The 18,754-nt window shown below is 42.8% G+C and overlaps 1 protein-coding gene across 1 annotated transcript in view; it reads left to right on the top strand.

The window, feature by feature from the left end:
* The first annotated feature begins 1,074 nt into the window (after window positions 1-1,074).
* The window catches only part of LOC116699076 (contactin-associated protein-like 4), a 179,952-nt gene continuing 162,272 nt past the window's right edge, over window positions 1,075-18,754 (top strand). Inside the window, exon 1 of the mRNA XM_032531468.1 lies at window positions 1,075-1,298. Within this exon, the coding sequence (XP_032387359.1) occupies window positions 1,214-1,298 (85 nt within the window). The 5' untranslated portion in view covers window positions 1,075-1,213. The remainder of the gene's footprint in view (window positions 1,299-18,754) is intronic.

Below are 18,754 nucleotides of genomic sequence, written 5' to 3'. Positions count from 1 at the left end.
GAGACTAGATATTGTCTTAGATTTTGGATATCGTAATATTTTACGATTTTATTGTGTCTTTACCTGGTTTTACAGGCTGCATTACAGTAAAGTGACCTAATTTTCTGAACATACCAGCCTGTTCTATTATTTACCTTTACCCACTAAGCCAATAAATCATTTCTGGAGACTATTTATTCAAAAATGTCATTGTGTAAGTAACATTTTGTGACAGCACCAATAGTCAACCATACAATATAGTCGCAATATTGACATCAGGGTATATGGTCAAGAATATCATGATATTTGATTTTCTCCATATCACACAGCCCTACCACCAACTCAGAAATACAACTAGGCAGTGGTGAAAGCATTCCCATCCAGGGCAGCACACCAGGCTTACGTAACTCAGATCAAACTGTCAAACCAAGGTGTTGGCATCTTTCCTCAAGTGTTTTCAGAAATGCATTTTAGTGTACGGTTGGGCTGGAATCTGAGAACGTTTGTGACCAGGCGGACCACCTCCCCAACTTGCATGTGTCGCTCTGACCTACGCCGTATCGTTGCTCTGATTGGTTGTAGGTCCATTTGATACAGCCCCTTTAAGTAAAAATAAAGGCCTGAATTTAATTCAAAGTAAAAAAAAAAAGAAAAAAAAGTATAATATCAGTCAAAAATTTGGACACACGTTCCCATTCCCTTGAATGAGAAAGTATCCAAGGTACTCATCATTACACAGGGTGGCTCCTGTGTTATATTATTACACAATATTATACTATTCTGTTTTGTCACTATAAGGAATAAGCAGTGGATCCATTTGTAGTTGTCCTACTTTGTACTGCCCCATTGCAGAATTCCTACCATGTGGTGGAACTAGACAACTTCCACTTTTAGAGTAGATTTAATGACAACTTTTTTTTAACAACTGTGCGTGTGTGTGTGTGTGTGAGTGAGAGAGAGAGAAAGAGAGATTACGCGCATTCTGGTCTGGCCAGACAGACAGCAGACTTCACTGACCTCTCTCTCTGTCTCTCTCTCTCTCTCTCTGTCTCTCTCGCCCCCCCTCTCTCTCTCACCCTCTCTCTCCCCCTCTCTCGCCCCCTCTCTCTCTCCTCTCCTGTCTTCATTCCGTCGGGCTTGAGGAGATCTCTCTTGGAGCTGGAGAAGAGAGCTCGGTTGCCTCTCTCCTCCAGCAGCCGCCGGCTTCTCTGCGTCCTCTCGCCGCCTCCTCACCATGGATCCCGGGACTAACAGACTGGCTCGGATTATCGCTCAGGTCGCCCTGCTTCTCTCCAGCTCGTACGGGACAACCGGAGAAGGTGAGATGGCTGTGTTTTTTTATTTATTTTTTATTTTTTACTTTCCCCGGAGGAGACGGAGCGAGTCCGAGCAGCGCGGAGCCGGAGGGGCGCCTTTGAATGGGGCTTTATTCTTCTGTCATACTGCCTAAAAAAAAAGGCTTCTGATTTCTGGATGCGATGATGAGCTGTTTGTCTCGTGTAATTGTTATGTTAGTTTGGATAAAGTACGGGGATGTGTAGAAAGGCTGCGGGATTGCGTATCCGTTACACATCAGCGCTCGGTTGTAAAGGAGAAAGTTAGACGTGAGTGCTGATGATTTCATTTTCTTTGTTGCTGAGAAGTAAATCAGTTTTGACAGTGGACGGCATAATTATAGCTCACCGGGCTCCTCAAAGGATTTTGCTAACCAGATGGCCCCTTTTTTTCACTGTTAAATCAGCTGTTCATGCATTTCCAGGGTTAAATGAACACATTCCCTGGTGCGGAACTTTGCGTAATCGATGGATGCTGATGCTTTGGACACAAAGCTCAAAGACGCATTCTGTCTCTGATGCCTTATAGAAACGTTTAGGCTGATTGTCACCCAAACGTGTCAGAAGCCATGTTCATCCACCGCGTGCGTAAAAACAACACCATCGCTTTGTTTCCCAGTTCATTTGGCGCTCAGTGCAGCACGGTGAGCACGCTGGGACTGAGCCGCGGTTGGGCTCACACACTCCAGAGAGCGGCCAGAGTGCAATAGGCGTGTGTGTGTGACAGAGAGAGAGGCAGTAGCCTATGCGGGTTACTGTTAGAGAGGTTCATTTAATTTACTTAGAATTGATATTGTTTATTTTATTAAATTACAATTAGTTAGTGAGGGGTTGCTGGTGTGACTATCTGACCTCTGGGATGTCTTTTTGTTAAGCTATTCCATACCAGTGTACTACCTTGGAAATATGCAATATATGTGCGGACATGTCTATTCCCCTGCCATAGAGTCTGTATTTTTGTGGTATTTGTCTGAGTTTTGTCCCTTGTGAATTGAGTTTATTAATATCTGTACATTCACTGTGGGGCTGCGTGATAGGAGGAAAATATGCAATATGCCCAAACTTTGTTAAATAACACGATAACACTATTACTTGCTATACATATTAAAGTGTACGCAGTCTTGCTGCTTCAGTATTCTGCTCAAATTCAACAAATAAAATGAAATAATTTCTAACATTCCTTCATTGAACAAATTGAACACTGGTATGAGGCAGCACTAAAAAGAAAAGAATGACAGTTACATTCAGTGTAAATATCAGTTTTCTACTGATATTTTCTTTCAATTAACACAAAATCTCAGAGTGTCATTCGAGATGTGTCACAGCCTTTTGCAATGTGTACATTACACCATTTTATATCGCAATGACGGGGAAAAAAACAATATATTGTTCAGCCCTAGTTCTCTGTCGTATGTTTAAAGGTCCCATGGCATGAAAATCTCACTTTATGAGGTTCTTTAACATTAATGTGAGTTCCCCCAGCCTGCCTATAGTCCCCCAGTGGCTAGAAATGGTGATAGGTGTAAACTGAGCCCTGGGTATCCTGCTCTGCCTTTGAGAAAATGAAAGCTCAGATGGGCCAATCTGGAATCTTGTTCCTTATGAGGTCATGAGGGGCAAGGTTACCTCCCCTTTCTCTGCTTTGCCCGCCCAGAGAATTTGACCCACCCATGAGAGAGAGGCATCATGGCTTTCAAACGAGTAAAGTGCCCCCCCCCCCTCCCCCTTCTCTTCCTCAAAAGTTACAGACTCAGAAATGGCACATGCAGACATTGTGGGACTGGCTCTAGTGGCTGTAATTCTGCACCAAGGCTGAATTTTGGAAAAGACACTTCAGATTCAGTATTAGAGGACCACTAAGGTCTATATAAAAGAGACTTCAGGTACAGTATTAGGGGACCACTAAGGTATATAAAAGAGACTTCAGATACAGTATTAGGGGACCACTAAGGTCTATATAAAACAGACTTCATGTACAGTATTAGGGGACCACTAAGGTCTATATCATGGGTCCTTTAATGTTATCGGACCCACTCCGGGCCCACTAAAGATTTTAGTAGCTTATTTGGGGTTACCCATTTCCTGTGTCCTACATATGAACATTATACTTTCTGATGTTGTGTTTTGATGACATGACGTTGACGTGTGAATAAACTTAACTAAGACCAAGGCTAAGACAAACCAAGAGAGAGAGAGACAGAAGAAATCCAATCAAGAGATGGAGAGAATCTGGTTGAAGGGAGAATAGAGATGGAGATGACGCTCAGTGTGTAATGAGACAGGTTCGCATGCGATTGAAGCAGACGGCTGTACGAGTTCCCCATCCCTTCACACTTTTGTTCTCTTCTTTCACAAGTTATTGACGTGCCACCCAATTCTCCCTTTGATTTTTATTTTCTGTAGATAGTCTCTTTTGGGTTTGTATTTGCTGCCTTTTCTCAGCCAGAGACCCTCTGCCACGAGACCAACATCCACCAACCCTTTCTGGCTTCCTCCAAGTGTTAATCTGCTTAGCACCCATCCATCTAGACCTCTCTGTGACAGACTGCCTCTTACACTCACACATCATCATGAAAATGCCACGTGAAGCAGCGTGAGCAGCAATCGCTGAGGTCTGCTGCAGTTTAATGGGGAAGGCGGTCGGCTGTAAGACACAAGGCGGATTTGCGTCTTCCGCAGTTGGACAGATGAGATAAGACGTGATGTAAAGAGGAGTCGGCAGTTAAAACCGATCTGTAGTTTTCCGTCCTTCCTTTTCTCTGTTCTTCCTTCCCGAAAGAAGCAATCTACAGCTTCACGCCTCTTTTCCTCCTGCCGTTTCCCTCCTTTGGTTGCATCCCTTCTTTGCAGCTGTTTCTGACTCAGATAATGCTGCCGACTTTGTCCTCTCCTCCCTGACTTATCCTTTTGCTCGTTTCTCTTCTCTTTCTGCGTTCTCCTCCTGCATTTTCCTGTCAGCTTCTGTCCTCCTCCTTTTTTCCTGCCAACACATATCTCTCTCTCTCCTTGTTGCCTTTATCTTCTTCTCTTTCTAATCTGTCTCTCCTTGCTTGCTGTCTCTTTCAGTCTCACCTCCACCTGCCTTGCCGCCCTCCTGCTGGATCAGAGAGCTGCTGCTTTGTTGCTGGCTTTTTCCTCCCTAATTCATGTTCTTTACCTTCCCCCCTCCCTCCTGTTTCTTGGCTACACATCCTTATTCCTCCGTGTCCGTACACGTCCTCACTCCACCTGCTCTGTTTCTCTCTGCTTCAGGTGATTTGATGTTTCTGTCATCCCCTCCTTATGTGCAACTGCTACGAGTTCCCCCTTAGTTGCATTCCTGACAGAGTGTAACATCATCTGAAACAGTATTTAGACAACAATGGAACACTGAAACGCTCCCCTGATGCTCAGACCGATGACACGTATTCAGGGTTTTGCCGCTCTTTAAAGCAGGTTTAGCCACCATATCTATTCAGTGTTCTATCTGCGCGCTTGACAGTTCTGTCAGGTCTGCCAAATTGCTTTATTTGTTTATAGCTCTATAAAAAAAAAGTTATTTCCCCAGCACCTTTGTAATATTTTTACTTTTAATAATGAATTTCATCAGTATCCAACTCGTAGTAGTTGTCTTATTAGGCCTCCCTACTCTCGCACGACTCAAACCCAGTTTAGTGTATTGTATAGAGGGTCAAAGATATGGAACAGTCTTCCCACTTCACTCACTGAGCTTTCTAAAGAACAGTTTAAAGTGAGAGTCAAATTGTTGCTCCTAAGTTGTCTGAATTTTCCATTTGGGTTTATGCTCTAAATGTAATTTTAAGTTGTTTCATACATATTAAATGTGTTTTTGTTTTGTTTTGTTTTTTACATAATAACATAAATTGTTTTTAAATTGTTAAATGTTATTGTTTCTATAGAGTTTGCCACCTATTAAGCCCCTTGGAGGGTTTTTCGGCAATCATCCATCACATCTTTTTTTGTGCAATATATAATACTTTCTTAATGTTTTGGTAGTGAAAATAAAATAAATCAAATCAAATCAAATCAAAAGGTCCATTAAAGTCAAGAACAATGCCGACAATAAAAATGCTTTAAGTAACTTTATTGAATAAATTACATATTATATTATGGCTCTGTTCAGAGGAGTCCCCTGACCTTTCCTGGGCACCATGACAGAGCAGCAGCAGCAGCATTAGAAGATGCAGTTTAAGACTGGGAGAGCTAAACTATTCCCCCATATTAACAGAGCGGCAACAATGACATAGAAGCAAATGTCACACAGTATACCAGGGGAGGAGGTGGGTAGCACGGATGCAGAAGCAAGCAGTTAGGAGCCACTAAAGCAGCTTTAAGTAGCAGCAAGGGGATTTGACCAGCTGATGCGGACAAGCTGATGCGACCATGTTGTTGGCCAATAACAGTTAGCAGCATCTTGCCTGCCAGAACTGACGCTGACGCTCAATTTTGCTCTTATGGTGTTCATAGTAGTCATAGAGAAAATGCATTCATCTTATCTGAGGCGGAATACCACTGACCGATCAGTTTTGGATATTTAACTTTAAAAAAGGCTGATTAGCTCAGATTTCTGTCAGCCTAGCTTTTATTTTATTTTTTATTTTTTTAAAGATTGTTTTGGGGCATTTTTAGGCCTTTATTGACAGAACAACTGAAGAAATGAAAGGGGAGAGAGAGGGGGAATGACATGTAGCAAAGGGCCCCAGGTGGGAGTCAAACCCTGGCCCGCTGCGCCAAGGAGTTATGGGCACCCGCTCTACCAACTGAGCAATCCGGGCGCCCGGCCCGGCCTTTAGTTGCAACATTTTCTCTCATTTTTCTTCTCTGGTTTCTGGTTTCCATTGTACTCCCCCCACCCTCTTTGTCAATTCAATTACATTTGTCCAATTCATTAATTCATTCATTTATTATACAGGAAAGTTAAAAGTAACTCTACATTACAATTCAAAGGAGCTTCATTGGCATGGCAGTTTCAACAACAATGTTGCCAAAGCTTCAACATAGAATTTGACAAAACACAATCAACACTTATATATTGTCTCTGTCTATTTGTTTATGTCGCCCCGGCCTGACCCAGCAGCACACTCATCACAGACCATAAACCACAGCCGCATAATAAGACTGCAGAGTTAGAGGGATCCCAGCCGCAGGGTTCAGACCGAGCTCCACATCTCTTTCACTACCGCTACAGACAGCTCACTGTTCATTACGGAAGTGGTACTAAACGACAACAAAGTAGCAATACATATTTTAACAGCCACAGATGGTGCTCCGATGGCTTGTTAGCCGGAGGAGTGAAGCGCTGGGGTTTGTGTGTTGAGATTCAATGAAGTCAGTGTGTGAAACAAGCTGCCCCTGCAGGACATTAAACTCACTGGGCGTTTAATCGCCTTCTGATATTCACAGCATGATAGAGTGACTGTGTGTGTTTTGAAATAGCTTCTTCCATGGAGAAAGTGGAATGAAGCCCGGTCAGCCCAGTGTTTGCCCAGGCCATATGTAACTAAAAGGAGTGATCTGCATGACAGACAGGAGCCGTTGTCTCTCCCAACTCCCAGCTCGTCGAATACTTTTTTTTAAATTTGATTTATTTTGGATTTAACAGACTACATTAAAGTGCTCATATTATGAAAAAAAAAAAACTTTTTTCCGGGATTTGGGGTGTTGTTTTGTGTCTCTGGTGCTTCCACACGCATACAAACTATCCATGCTGTTTTGAGTGAGATACATTTCTGAATGTCCTCTGCCCTCAGTCTCCGCGTGAGCTGTTCATCATCTGCACGGCTTTCTACGTCACTAGCCGAGACGAGGTGGCTAACCGTAGCACATGCTAGCGCTAGCATGCTAGCTCGTTCTCAGTGGCGAAACACTGCTACAACCATTGATGGGAATAATGGCGTTATAAATAACGATGATACCGATGGCGGTACTTCTTTCAGTAACGAGTAATCTAATTGATCAGAACACACACTAGTTGACCATAATCTCCAAAAGAACTACTTCCTGTCCCTGTTGTGCAGGTATTCCTCAAGTGTTCCTCATCTAGAAGAAGTCTCCCAACTAATCCTGGCTTGGACTGACCATAGTTGGAGAAAGAGTTATCTAGCTGATGGGATCTTACCTAGCTACTTAGCATGTGCAGCTCCCAACAAAGATAGTATAGAAGTGAGATGTCTCACTCTGGAGAAAAAACAGAGACCTAAACACACAGGGTGAAAACAGGATCTGCAGCAACAAAAATATGGTGTTTTTTGAAGATGAAACCATGTAAACCCATTCTGGTACAACCTCAAAATACAATTATGAACCTGAAAATGAGCATGATATGGGCACTTTAAAAACATTTCACACGTAATAAAGTCACTCCCAAATTTGAGTCAAGTGCAGATTTGATTCGCGCATTTGTCACTTTGCAACAAGTAGCAAACAAGATGCTAACGAGAGACTTCTGTAATGTCAATAAAGTAGAAGCTCTCTTTACCCAGCATTTTCCTTGCCAATGTACGGTCGCTGATGAACAAAATGGAGGAGATCCGACTCAGCATTACACACAGTATGAGACTTTTGAACTGTAATGTCATAATCTTCACGGAAACATGGTTAAACAGCGCAATACCGGACAATGCTATCGAGCTAGCGGGACGCCACACATTCCGGGCGGATAGAACACTAGATGGCTCCGGCAAGACCAGAGGTGGTGGATTGTGCATTTATATTAACAAAGCTTGGTGCACAAACTCTGCTATTGTTGGGAGACATTGTTCAGCTAACCTTGAGTTTCTCATGGTTAAATGTAGACCGTTCTATCTACCACGGGAGTTCACTTGTACGATTATCACTGCAGCCTATATTCCCCCGGACGCTGACGCCAAGTTTGCGATGAAAGAACTTCACGCAGCCATCAGTAAACAACAGACCGTTCACCCGGAAGCTGCGTTTATTGTTGCTGGTGATTTTAATCATTCAAACTTGAAGTCCGTGCTACCAAAATTTCACCAGCATGTTTCTTGTCACACCAGAGGAAACAAAACTTTAGACCATGTTTACACAAACATGGCTGGAGCCTACGTCGCGACACCCCTCCCCCACCTGGGACAGTCAGATCCCCTTTCTTTGTTCCTCACCCCCAAATATGCACCTCTCATCAACCGCGTGAAGCCATCAGTGAAGACCATCAAGGTGTGGCCTGCAGGAGCAGATTCATCACTTCAGGAAAGGTTTCTACACACAGACTGGAGTATGTTTGCTACTCAAGCCACCAGTGGCTCTCACACGGACATTGACTGCTACACCTCCTCTGTACTGGATTATATTAACACCACCATAGACACTGTTACAACCCAGAAGCAGATCACCACATACCCAAATCAGAAGCCATGGATGAAGAGGAAAGTGCGACTCCTATTGAAGACACGCAATACTGCCTTCAGATTAGGAGACGCACAGGCCTATAGCACATCCAGGGCAAATCTGAAAAGGGGCATTAAAGAGGCCAAGCACTGCTACAAGCTGAAGATAGAGGGACACTTCTCCAACGCTGACCCTCGACGCATGTGGCAGGGCATTCAGGCCATCAGTGACTACAAACCCACTCACTCCACCCCCGCAGCCACTGATGTCAACTTCCTGAACGAGCTTAATGACTTTTATGCTCGCTTTGAAATAGACAACAGAGAAACTGCCACCAAGCTCAAACCCTCAGCTGACCACCCCCCCATCACACTCTCCTCCACAGATGTCTGCAAGGCACTGAACAGGATCACCACGCACAAGGCTGCTGGACCGGATAACATCCCTGGACGCGTACTCAGGGCATGTGCGGAGCAGCTCGCTGGAGTTTTTACAGACATCTTCAACCTGTCTCTTGCCCAAGCAGCTGTACCAACATGCTTTAAATGCACTTCCATTGTGCCAGTGCCAAAACACTCCAGCCGAAGTGCCTTAACGACTACCGCCCTGTAGCACTCACACCCATCGTAATGAAGTGCTTTGAGCGGCTGGTCCTGGCACACCTAAAAGACTCGCTACCATCAACATTGGACTCACACCAGTTTGCCTACCGTAGCAATAGGAGCACAGAGGATGCGGTTTCCATGGCACTGCACTCTGTGCTCACACATCTGGACAATAAGAACACTTATGCACGAATACTGTTTGTTGACTTCAGCTCAGCATTCAACACTGTCATCCCGGCCAAGTTAATAGCCAAACTTGGAGACCTGGGCATCACCTCCACGTGCAATTGGATTTTGGACTTTCTCACCAACAGACCCCAGAATGTTCGATCAGGCTCCAACTGCTCCACGTCCATCACACTCAACACTGGTGTTCCACAGGGCTGTGTGCTGAGCCCGTTTCTCTACTCCCTCTTCACCTCCGACTGCAAGCCTGTGTACGAATCTAATTCCATCATCAAGTTTGCGGACGACACTACGGTGATTGGTCTCATCAGCAACAACGATGAGACTGCCTATAGGGAAGAGATCCAGCACCTGGCCACATGGTGCACTGAAAATAACCAGCTCCTCAACACCACCAAAACCAAGGAGCTCATCGTGGACTTCAGAAAAGAGCCAAGAGGCACGCACGACACCATCCACATCGATGGAATGGCTGTTGAGCGTGTCTCCAGTTTCAAGTTTCTGGGGATCCACATCTCGGCGGACATGTCCTGGTCAACCAACACCTCCTGCCTGGTCAAGAAGGCTCACCAGCGCCTCTTCTTCCTGAGGACACTGAGGAAGAATCACCTTTCCTCGACTATCCTGGTGAACTTCTATTGCTGTGCAATAGAAAGCATCCTGACCAACTGTGCAACAGTGTGGTATGGGAGCTGTTCTGTGGCAGAGCGCAAGGCACTGCAGCGGGTGGTGAAAACCGCCCAGCGCATCACCGGGACTCCACTGCCCGCCATCGAGCACATCCAGAAGAAACGCTGTCTGCATCGAGCTCGCAGCATCCTGAAGGACTCCTCTAACCCAGCCCAAAGACTGTTTTCTCTCCTGCCCTCCGGCAAGCGTTTCAGGGTCCTCCGGACCAGGACCAGCAGACTAAAGAACAGTTTTTTCCCCAGAGCTGTCTCTTTATTGAACTCCGTTCCTCATTGATCCCACTCCCCTCATATACTGATAGACTCTCCTCTCCCTCCTCACACCTGCCTCCATTTTGTTATCTGCAATATTATAATGTTCACCTGCACTGACTGTTACTATAGTAACGACTGTTTACATCGGCATCTTTTTGCACTACTTACATTTCAATTTGCACTGCTGACTGTTTATTTACAGTACCAATTGTTTACATTTACATCTGCACTACCGTACTTTAACTGTAATATGCAATTACTTTCCACTGCACTTTAATTCGGATAGTTTCTGCCCAAACTTACTTTATTTGTACCACCTTTAAATCATTGTTATACTGCTCATTTTAGCCTAACTTATTATAGCTATCTGTAAAAATTCTGTCAATAATAATAATAGCCGCCTGTATATATATATTTATAGTACATACTCACCTGTAAAATCTGTAAACCATTAGTATATTATGCTATTTGCACATATCTGTAAAAATTTGGAATTATAGTAATATCCACCAAATTCCTAGCTGCAAATCTTGCTCACAATACTTGTTATCTATATTTTGTATTCATAGGACAAACCCATCTGTAAAACTCTGTTTATAATAGTATTCTTTCTATATTTATTCATTACATATCCATGTCTTGCACTTATGGAACCATTGTATATATCCTGCACTTACTGCTATTGCACTTCTGGTTAGACCCAAACTGCATTTCGTTGCCTTGTACCTGTACATGTGTAATGACAATAAAGTTGAATCTATCTATCTAATTTCAGTATGACAGTTATGTCGTGAACCGTTTAAATCTGAGCAGGCGCAACTAACATCTGCACTCGACTCACATTGGGGAGTGACAGACCTATTGCAAGACAAAGACAATAATTATAACATTTCAATCAGCAGACACTTCCGTGCAATTATGAAAGGATTTATTGTAAATAACCTAACCAAAAGTCTTTAGAGATTAGACTCCATTGTAACAATATGTTTTAAAGGGTAACGATCAGATAGCGAGACAAAAATCACCCTTTACTCTACAGTCACAGTAGCTACCAAAGGAAACAACATGCTCTCGCTCGATGGGCGTTCCTGAGCGAGCGTAGCCTACTCCTGGTTGCTTGGCAAAAGTAAACCGAAATTCTCTGGTGCTCATGTTAATGTCTCTGTCTGTCTGAATCTAAAGTTAGATTGTACAGGACCGGGAACATGGACAACCTTATGAGGTCATAAGGGGCAAGATTACCTCCCCTTTCTCTGCTTTGCCCACCCAGATAATTTGGCCCACCCATGAGAGAGAGACTTTATGGCTTTCAAATGAGCATAGGGGAAGTTGGTCACATTATTTACATTTGAACAAAGAGTGTTCAAAATTATTCATTCTTATTGAGACAGGTGTAAATAATTTTGGACATGCCACTTTTCGTTCAAATGTAAATAAAAGATAAGTAAAAATAAATTCCACGATGAGGCCTCTTGTACATCGTCTTATCTTCTGTCCAACTATTCATGCTCATGAACACCCGCCCAACTCTACTTCTGATTGGCTTACCATGATATTTTGACTTAACCTCAGCCAATCATCAGCATTTATGTGCTTGTCTCATGCACTGCCCACTAACCAAGGAAGAAAAAAAGTCTTTTCCTATTGGCTCAGAGATCAAGTTGGTCTGATGAAAAAAAAAAACAGCTTCAATTATAGTAACGCGCCACATTTTTCAGCAGTAACGATAACAGCTTTATTAAGACGGGAAGAGTGATCAATTAGATTACTCGTTACTGAAAGAAGTACCGCCATCGGTATCGTCGTTATTTATAACGCCATTATTCCCATCCATGGTTGTAGCAGTGTTTTGCCATTGGGAACGAGCTAGCATGCTAGCGCTAGCATGCTACGGTTAGCCACCTCGTCTCAGCTAGTGATGATGTAGCAGATGTTGAATAGCTCACCCAGATACTGAAGACAGAGGACATCCAGAAACCGGATCTCACTCAAAACAGCATGGATGTTTTTTTCCAAGTTTGTATGCGTGTTGAAACACCACAGACACAAAATAACACCCCAAATCCCAGAAAAAAAAGTGATTAAAAAAAACATAATAATATGGGCACTTTAAATGTTTTTGTGATTTTTTTCCCTTGGATTATTAATATGTTAAAACCCAGAACAGAATTTTCATTTGCTTTTGTAAATTAGTTGTTTTTTTTTACCCCTTTATCTCACAGACAAATTACTATATGCAGCTTGCTGTTGTTTCATGTTTGGCCTGAAAATATAGCCACACAGCACACAGCGGTGCAAACCAAAACCAAAGTATCGATCTCATTACACCGGTATTATTGCTATTATCGAAATTTGGATCAATCCGCCCACCACTAATCGACATCAATACAGCCAGCATGGCTAGAAAATGTGAGTGTGTGCCACTGGTGAAAACTTAAAGCTGTAAAACAGCACTTTTTTGTTGTTGTTGCTGACCTTCCAAGATTAACATTAACATCAATAGCAATAAAGCCTGCTGCATTATTGGAGATCGTGGTCTTTATTGGTATCCTGCTGTGTCTCCTAATTGTGCCCTCAGAAAGAAAAGAAAGGAAGTGATTTTGTTGTTCTTTATTTAGCTGTTTCTCCAAGCATAATCCTAACAGGTACAACTGTGCCTAGGATGCATTCCTTCTTTAATTAGTGGATCATTTAATTAGCTTCGCCGCATCGTTACGCTGTGATTCTCTCGCTGCCTTCAGAAATCCTCCTGGTTCCTATTCTCGTTCTGCTTTTAGTATGTGTAAGTATAAATTCAGTGCATTCAAGACTTCAATTAAAGTTGGTTATGTAATTCTACACTTGTGTTGTTAACTGTTAACTGTACCGTGTAACTATACATGAAGGCACGTATGTGCAAAGTTTAATATCAGCTGGAGGGCAAACTGATCAGCAAATTTAGAGTTCATTGTATAATTGATTGACAGGGCTTGGTTTTCCCATGGCTGTTGTGCACTTATAATAATAAACACAAAGGCCTGTATTATTCTGAGTTCTGAATATATCTGAGTACAAGCTGGCTCTAATTAGATAATATTTAAAGTTCCCATGACATGGTGCTCTTTGGATATGTAGACCTTAGTGGTCCCCTAAAACTGTTTCTGAAGTCTTGTTTATATAGACCTTAGTGGTCCCCTAATACTGTATCTGAAGTCTCTTTAATATAGGCCTTAGTGGTCCCCTAATACTGTATCTGAGTCTCTTTAATATAGGCCTTAGTGGTCCCCTAATACTGTATCTGAAGTCTCTTTCCCAAGATTCAGCCTTGGTGCAGAATTACAGCCACTAGAGCCAGTCCCACAATGAGCTTTCCTTAGTATGTGCCCTTTCTGAGTCTGTAGCTTTTGAGGAGGAGAGGGGGGGGGGGGGGGGCAAGGTGAAGGCTGGGGATGTGGTCTTGACCAACTGCCACTTTGCTTGATTGAAAGCCACGATGTCTCTTTCTTATGGGTGGGCAAAATTCTCTGGCCGGGCAAAGCCAAAAAAATGGGAGGTAACCTTGCCCCTTGTGACCTCATAAGGAGCAAGATTCTAGTTCGGCTCCTCTGAGCTTTAATTTTCTCAAAGGCAGAGCAGGATACCCAGAGCTCGGTTTACACCTATCACCGTTTCTAGCCCCTGGGGGACCAAAGGCAGGCTGGGGGAACGCATATTAATGTTAAAAACACCTCATAAAGTGAAATTGTCACACAATGGGACCTTTAATGTGTGACGCCCAATCCATTCCAGCAGTTATTCTGTAAAGAAGTTATTCAGCTACTTTCCTCAGTTATTTCCTAATGTTCAGGATGTTCCCTGGCAATCCCCAAAGAACAAATCTGACCTTGTTCCATATTATGTATTTGTTTGGGAGACTTCATATGTACTTCTTTTATAGCTATCTTGCAATATGTTTAAAAAAAGAAAGAAAATAAGCAATGTGTGTTGTAAATGTAGTTGTTAATGCAGTAACTACACTGGGCAATGTTTTCATAAACTATGAAACACCCCATTACCATTATAAAAGCATACTTTTGGCAAACAGGGACATACAGATCCTATTTTTCAGCAATAAAATTGAAGGGATATGAACAAACAGAAAAATGTATCTTTTTAGATAAAACAATCATTTGAAATTGGGAAAAATTATTAGTTGGAAAAAAAGGTTATAAATTGACAATATAATCACAGAAGATTGCAATATCAATGCACTTCAATAAACCTATAGGAGGCTTTTAAAAAAAAAAAATCAAAAATCAAAGCAGCAGAGGCAAAAATATCCTAACTTTTAGTCCCTGATATGTCTCTTGCTCCAAAGCCACTGGATCCTCCATTTCCCATAATGCCACTCAAACTGGGTTTAGTTTGGTCTTTCCTGCATTTCAATACCTTTCAAGCTTCATGCCTAAAGTTTTTGAGGTCCAAAACTAATTTTGAAGTCTTAAGCCAAAAACTGTAAGGGCCCTATCATGCATCCAGCGCAACATATTGTTATCTTAAGGCAGTGGGACGTAATTGCGCCATTAACCAACAAAAACCTGGTCTAAAGTTGGTAACGCAGCATTTCATTGTTATTTTAACAGCGCATTAGTAAAATGCTCCTACAGGCTAATTGACAGTATGTGCACACTATGCTTGTTACACACACACAGGAACGTACAGTAGCACACAAACATGCAAAAGATTACCTATAGAAATATGAAGGTGCAAATCCTCCATCATAATAGAGATGCGCCAAGGCACAAACGTGCCTGGCTTTTAAAGGGAATGGGAGAGGTCACGCTGATTGGTTGATAACATGTTATGCCCAAAACACACCTAGGAATTACTGAAGACACTAAGTGCAAATCGTTTGAACCATGCGCCCGGCGCACGGACCCTTTTTTTTAAAGCTTCACGCCATGTGCTTAGATCATTAAAATAGGGCTCTAAGTGTGTAAATATCAAGCAGCAGAAGGCAGTCATTTCCGCCGTGTTGAACCTGCTACAAGCCAAACTGGTCTCTGTGTGTGCTACTCTTCCCACTGTTGGTTTAATTAATGGCTTGGCCCTGGGTGGTTTAAGCCAACATGAGGGTAATGTTGATGTCAGCACATTAATAGGAAGATGTAGCTGCCTGGAATCTGACCTGCTGTTAGACTATAACGTTACTCTGCCGAGGAGATGACTCTTCCTCCACAGTACTTCCTAGGGCGGGAGCTGGATGTAAATCCAAGCACTCCCAGTCAAAAATGCTCGCTGAAGTGCAGTAGTGGTCAAAGAGCTGAAGATTTCATGCACATTACGGCTCCCCGGTGTTTATGTACTGCAAGATTAAAACAGCAAAGAAGCTGAGCCTGGCTTTTTGGAAATGGAAAAAAAATTAGGGGAATAAAATAAAGAAGAACTGAAAATTTACCAATGACAGATTCAGTGGATGAATATTACGATAAAAAAAAAAAATATGGATCAACAGAATTATGACAAAAGAAAATGATGCGCCATTTAAAGATGGCCGACACAAACACACGTGTCTATATGATTACTAAAGGAATTAAAGATGATGGATCAATAGAAAAAAAGGTGAGGGATGGATGACAGATACACAGAAATCATGACTGATACATGCTGTAATATTTCCAAAGCGCTGTTACGAGGACCCAAAAGCTGAGCCGGAGCAGGCAGGAGGGAGCTTTAAAAAAGGGCTTTATTTTAACAGTCCAACAAAACACAGGGAACAAAAGGCCAAATGCAAATATCCAAAATCAGGCACAGGGAAAACTACACAGGGGAAAACCTCACAGGGAATATCAGAAATAAAACAGGAATGTAAAACCAACTACGTGGACGACACATAAGGATCTGACAAGAGACAAGGAAAGCACGGACATTAAATACTTGAGGTAATGAGGTAACGAGAGGCAGGTGACAAGAGGGCAGGGAATTAGGTGGAAAACATCAGGCAATCACAAGAGCGGGAAGACACAGGAAGTAAACTAGAGGCAAGACAAGACAAAAAACAGACTTCAAAATAAAACGGAAAACAGAACACACAGGCACAAAGGTGAACACAAGACAAGACCAACAACACAAGACCGGGGAGAAACAAGACCCAAACACAAGACCAGGGAGGGAACACAGAGAAGGAAAAGAAAACTGGACAGAAAAACCAAAACCATAACAAGCACATTACTATTACTATAGAGATCCGAGCAAAAGAGAGGGATGGACAGATGGAGGGAATTAGTGATGGACAGAAAACATGACACAGTCCACCATGTTACGTTAGTAATGGGGCGGCTGTGGCTCAGTAGCAGAGCGCTCGCCTGCTAATCGGTAGGTTAGTAGTCGGTAGTTCGATCCCATGTCGAAGTGTCCTTGGGCAAGACACTTAGTGTAAATGTGTGTGTGTGTCTGATCAGCAGGTGGCACCTTGGACGCCTCGGCGAGAATGTTGTGAATTCGACACATTGGATGCTTTGTCATTGTTATTGAAATTCAAAGTCTCCTTTAGCGCGTCATATATCACGCTTTACCTTTGGGACAATTGGCGACATTTGGCGTCATTCTGGGTGAAACTCCTGTTTTTGACCCATCCACCCCCCCGACCGACCTCACCATGAAGAATTTCCCCCTTACATACTACTCGCTAAACCCCGTCTAGACACTGCTCTACCCGGTACGTTCTCCACACACGTCGAAGGGTGCTTTTTTCGCCACATCAGACGTGGACCACCACTGTCCAAACGTCCCTATTTTACGCTTTTGGAGTGAGAACAGGTTGGTGAATGGTTCCTGTACTATGTAAAAGCGCTTTGAGTAGTTGTTGAGACTAGAAAAGCACTATATAAATACAGTCCATTTATATATATCGACAGACAACAGCTAGATTAATGAAAGAGAGGCATTTGAAAGAGAAACAGAACCAACGGCTCTCTGAAACCAATGCGTTGTCCTTCAGCTGCTTATTCCTCAGGGAGCCCACCCACTGTTCATCATACCCTTAATAATTGTCCGTGACTTCTCTCCACATGTCGTTTGTTTCAGTGCTCTGCCAGTGCCTGGGGCAAGGTCTGACTCACGCTGTTTATCACAGTGAAACGAAGGAGCTGAAATACGTCCTGAGAGGTCCACTTCTTTGTGTTTGTGTTCTTTCACAATAATTCTGCAGCTGTACAAATGGGCAGTTTACATTCATTAGGGAGGCAATCAGACTGATATTATTCCGAAATCTTGGAGTTCAGTTTTGCAGTAGTGTTAATTTAAGATATGCATTTTTACAAGCCACAAAAGAAGGATCGTTCAGAAGGCATAACATTAAAACGCCCATATTATGCTCATTTTCAGAATCATAATTGTATTTTGAGGTTGTAGAAGAATAGGCTTACATGGTTTCATTTAAAAAAAAACACCATATTGTTGTTGTACCGCACATTGCTGCAGATCCTCTTTTCCCCCTGTGTGTTTAGGTCTCTGTTTTTGCTACAGAGTGAGACATCTCACTTCTATACTATCTTTGTTGGGAGTCGCACATGCTCAGTAGCTAGGTAAGATCACATCAGCTAGATAACTCTTTCTCCAACTTTGGTCAGTCCAAGGCAGGATTAGCTGGGAGACTTATTCTCATGGAGACATGGAAGTAGTTTTTTGGAGATTATGGTCAACTAGTGGGTGTTGTAGCCAAGCATGCTAGCACTAGCATGCTATGGTTAGCCACCTCGTCTCGGCTAGTGACGTAGAGAGCCGTGCAGAGGTTGAACATCTCACCCGGAGACTGAAGACAGAGGACAATCAGGATCAGAAACTGTATCTCACTCAAAACATAGATTTTTTTTCTCAGGTTTTATGTCCCTCATTCTACGCTGGATGTCCGTTCCCTTCCTCTTTCTTTGCGTTGCTAACCTCCGGTGGATTTATCAGTTCTATGGACTATGAGTTTTCTGTTGCACGACTAAAACAACTTTCAAACGTACACATGTTACACCAAAACAAGTTCCTCATAGGGCAGAGGCAATATGGTTCCGTCCGGCGCTTATCCCCGCCTAAGACTATTGTGATTGGTTTAAAGAAATGCCAATAAACCAGAGAACGTTTTTCTCCCATCTCGGAATGTAGTGTGGACTAGCCGGAAATTCTTCTGCAGCGCTGTGGAGGAAAAGCGAGACCACATTTCGATCATAGAATAGCGCTCAACATTTATTCCTATGATGCTATCTTCTCTAGCAGGCTCTGCAGCAGCAGAAACAGAATTGTTGTTTTTTTTGTCTAGAAAGTCATTAATCATGTTACTCATCGTCCCACATGAAAGATAGATATACTGTTGATGGCTGCACTCACTTTCCCGGCCGTCATCTTCAGGCAT

This window comes from Etheostoma spectabile, chromosome 12 (assembly GCF_008692095.1).
Source record: "Etheostoma spectabile isolate EspeVRDwgs_2016 chromosome 12, UIUC_Espe_1.0, whole genome shotgun sequence".
Lineage (NCBI taxonomy): Eukaryota > Metazoa > Chordata > Actinopteri > Perciformes > Percidae > Etheostoma > Etheostoma spectabile.
Note: the sequence above shows the minus strand (reverse complement) of the source record. Positions and strands in the feature narration are given on the sequence as shown.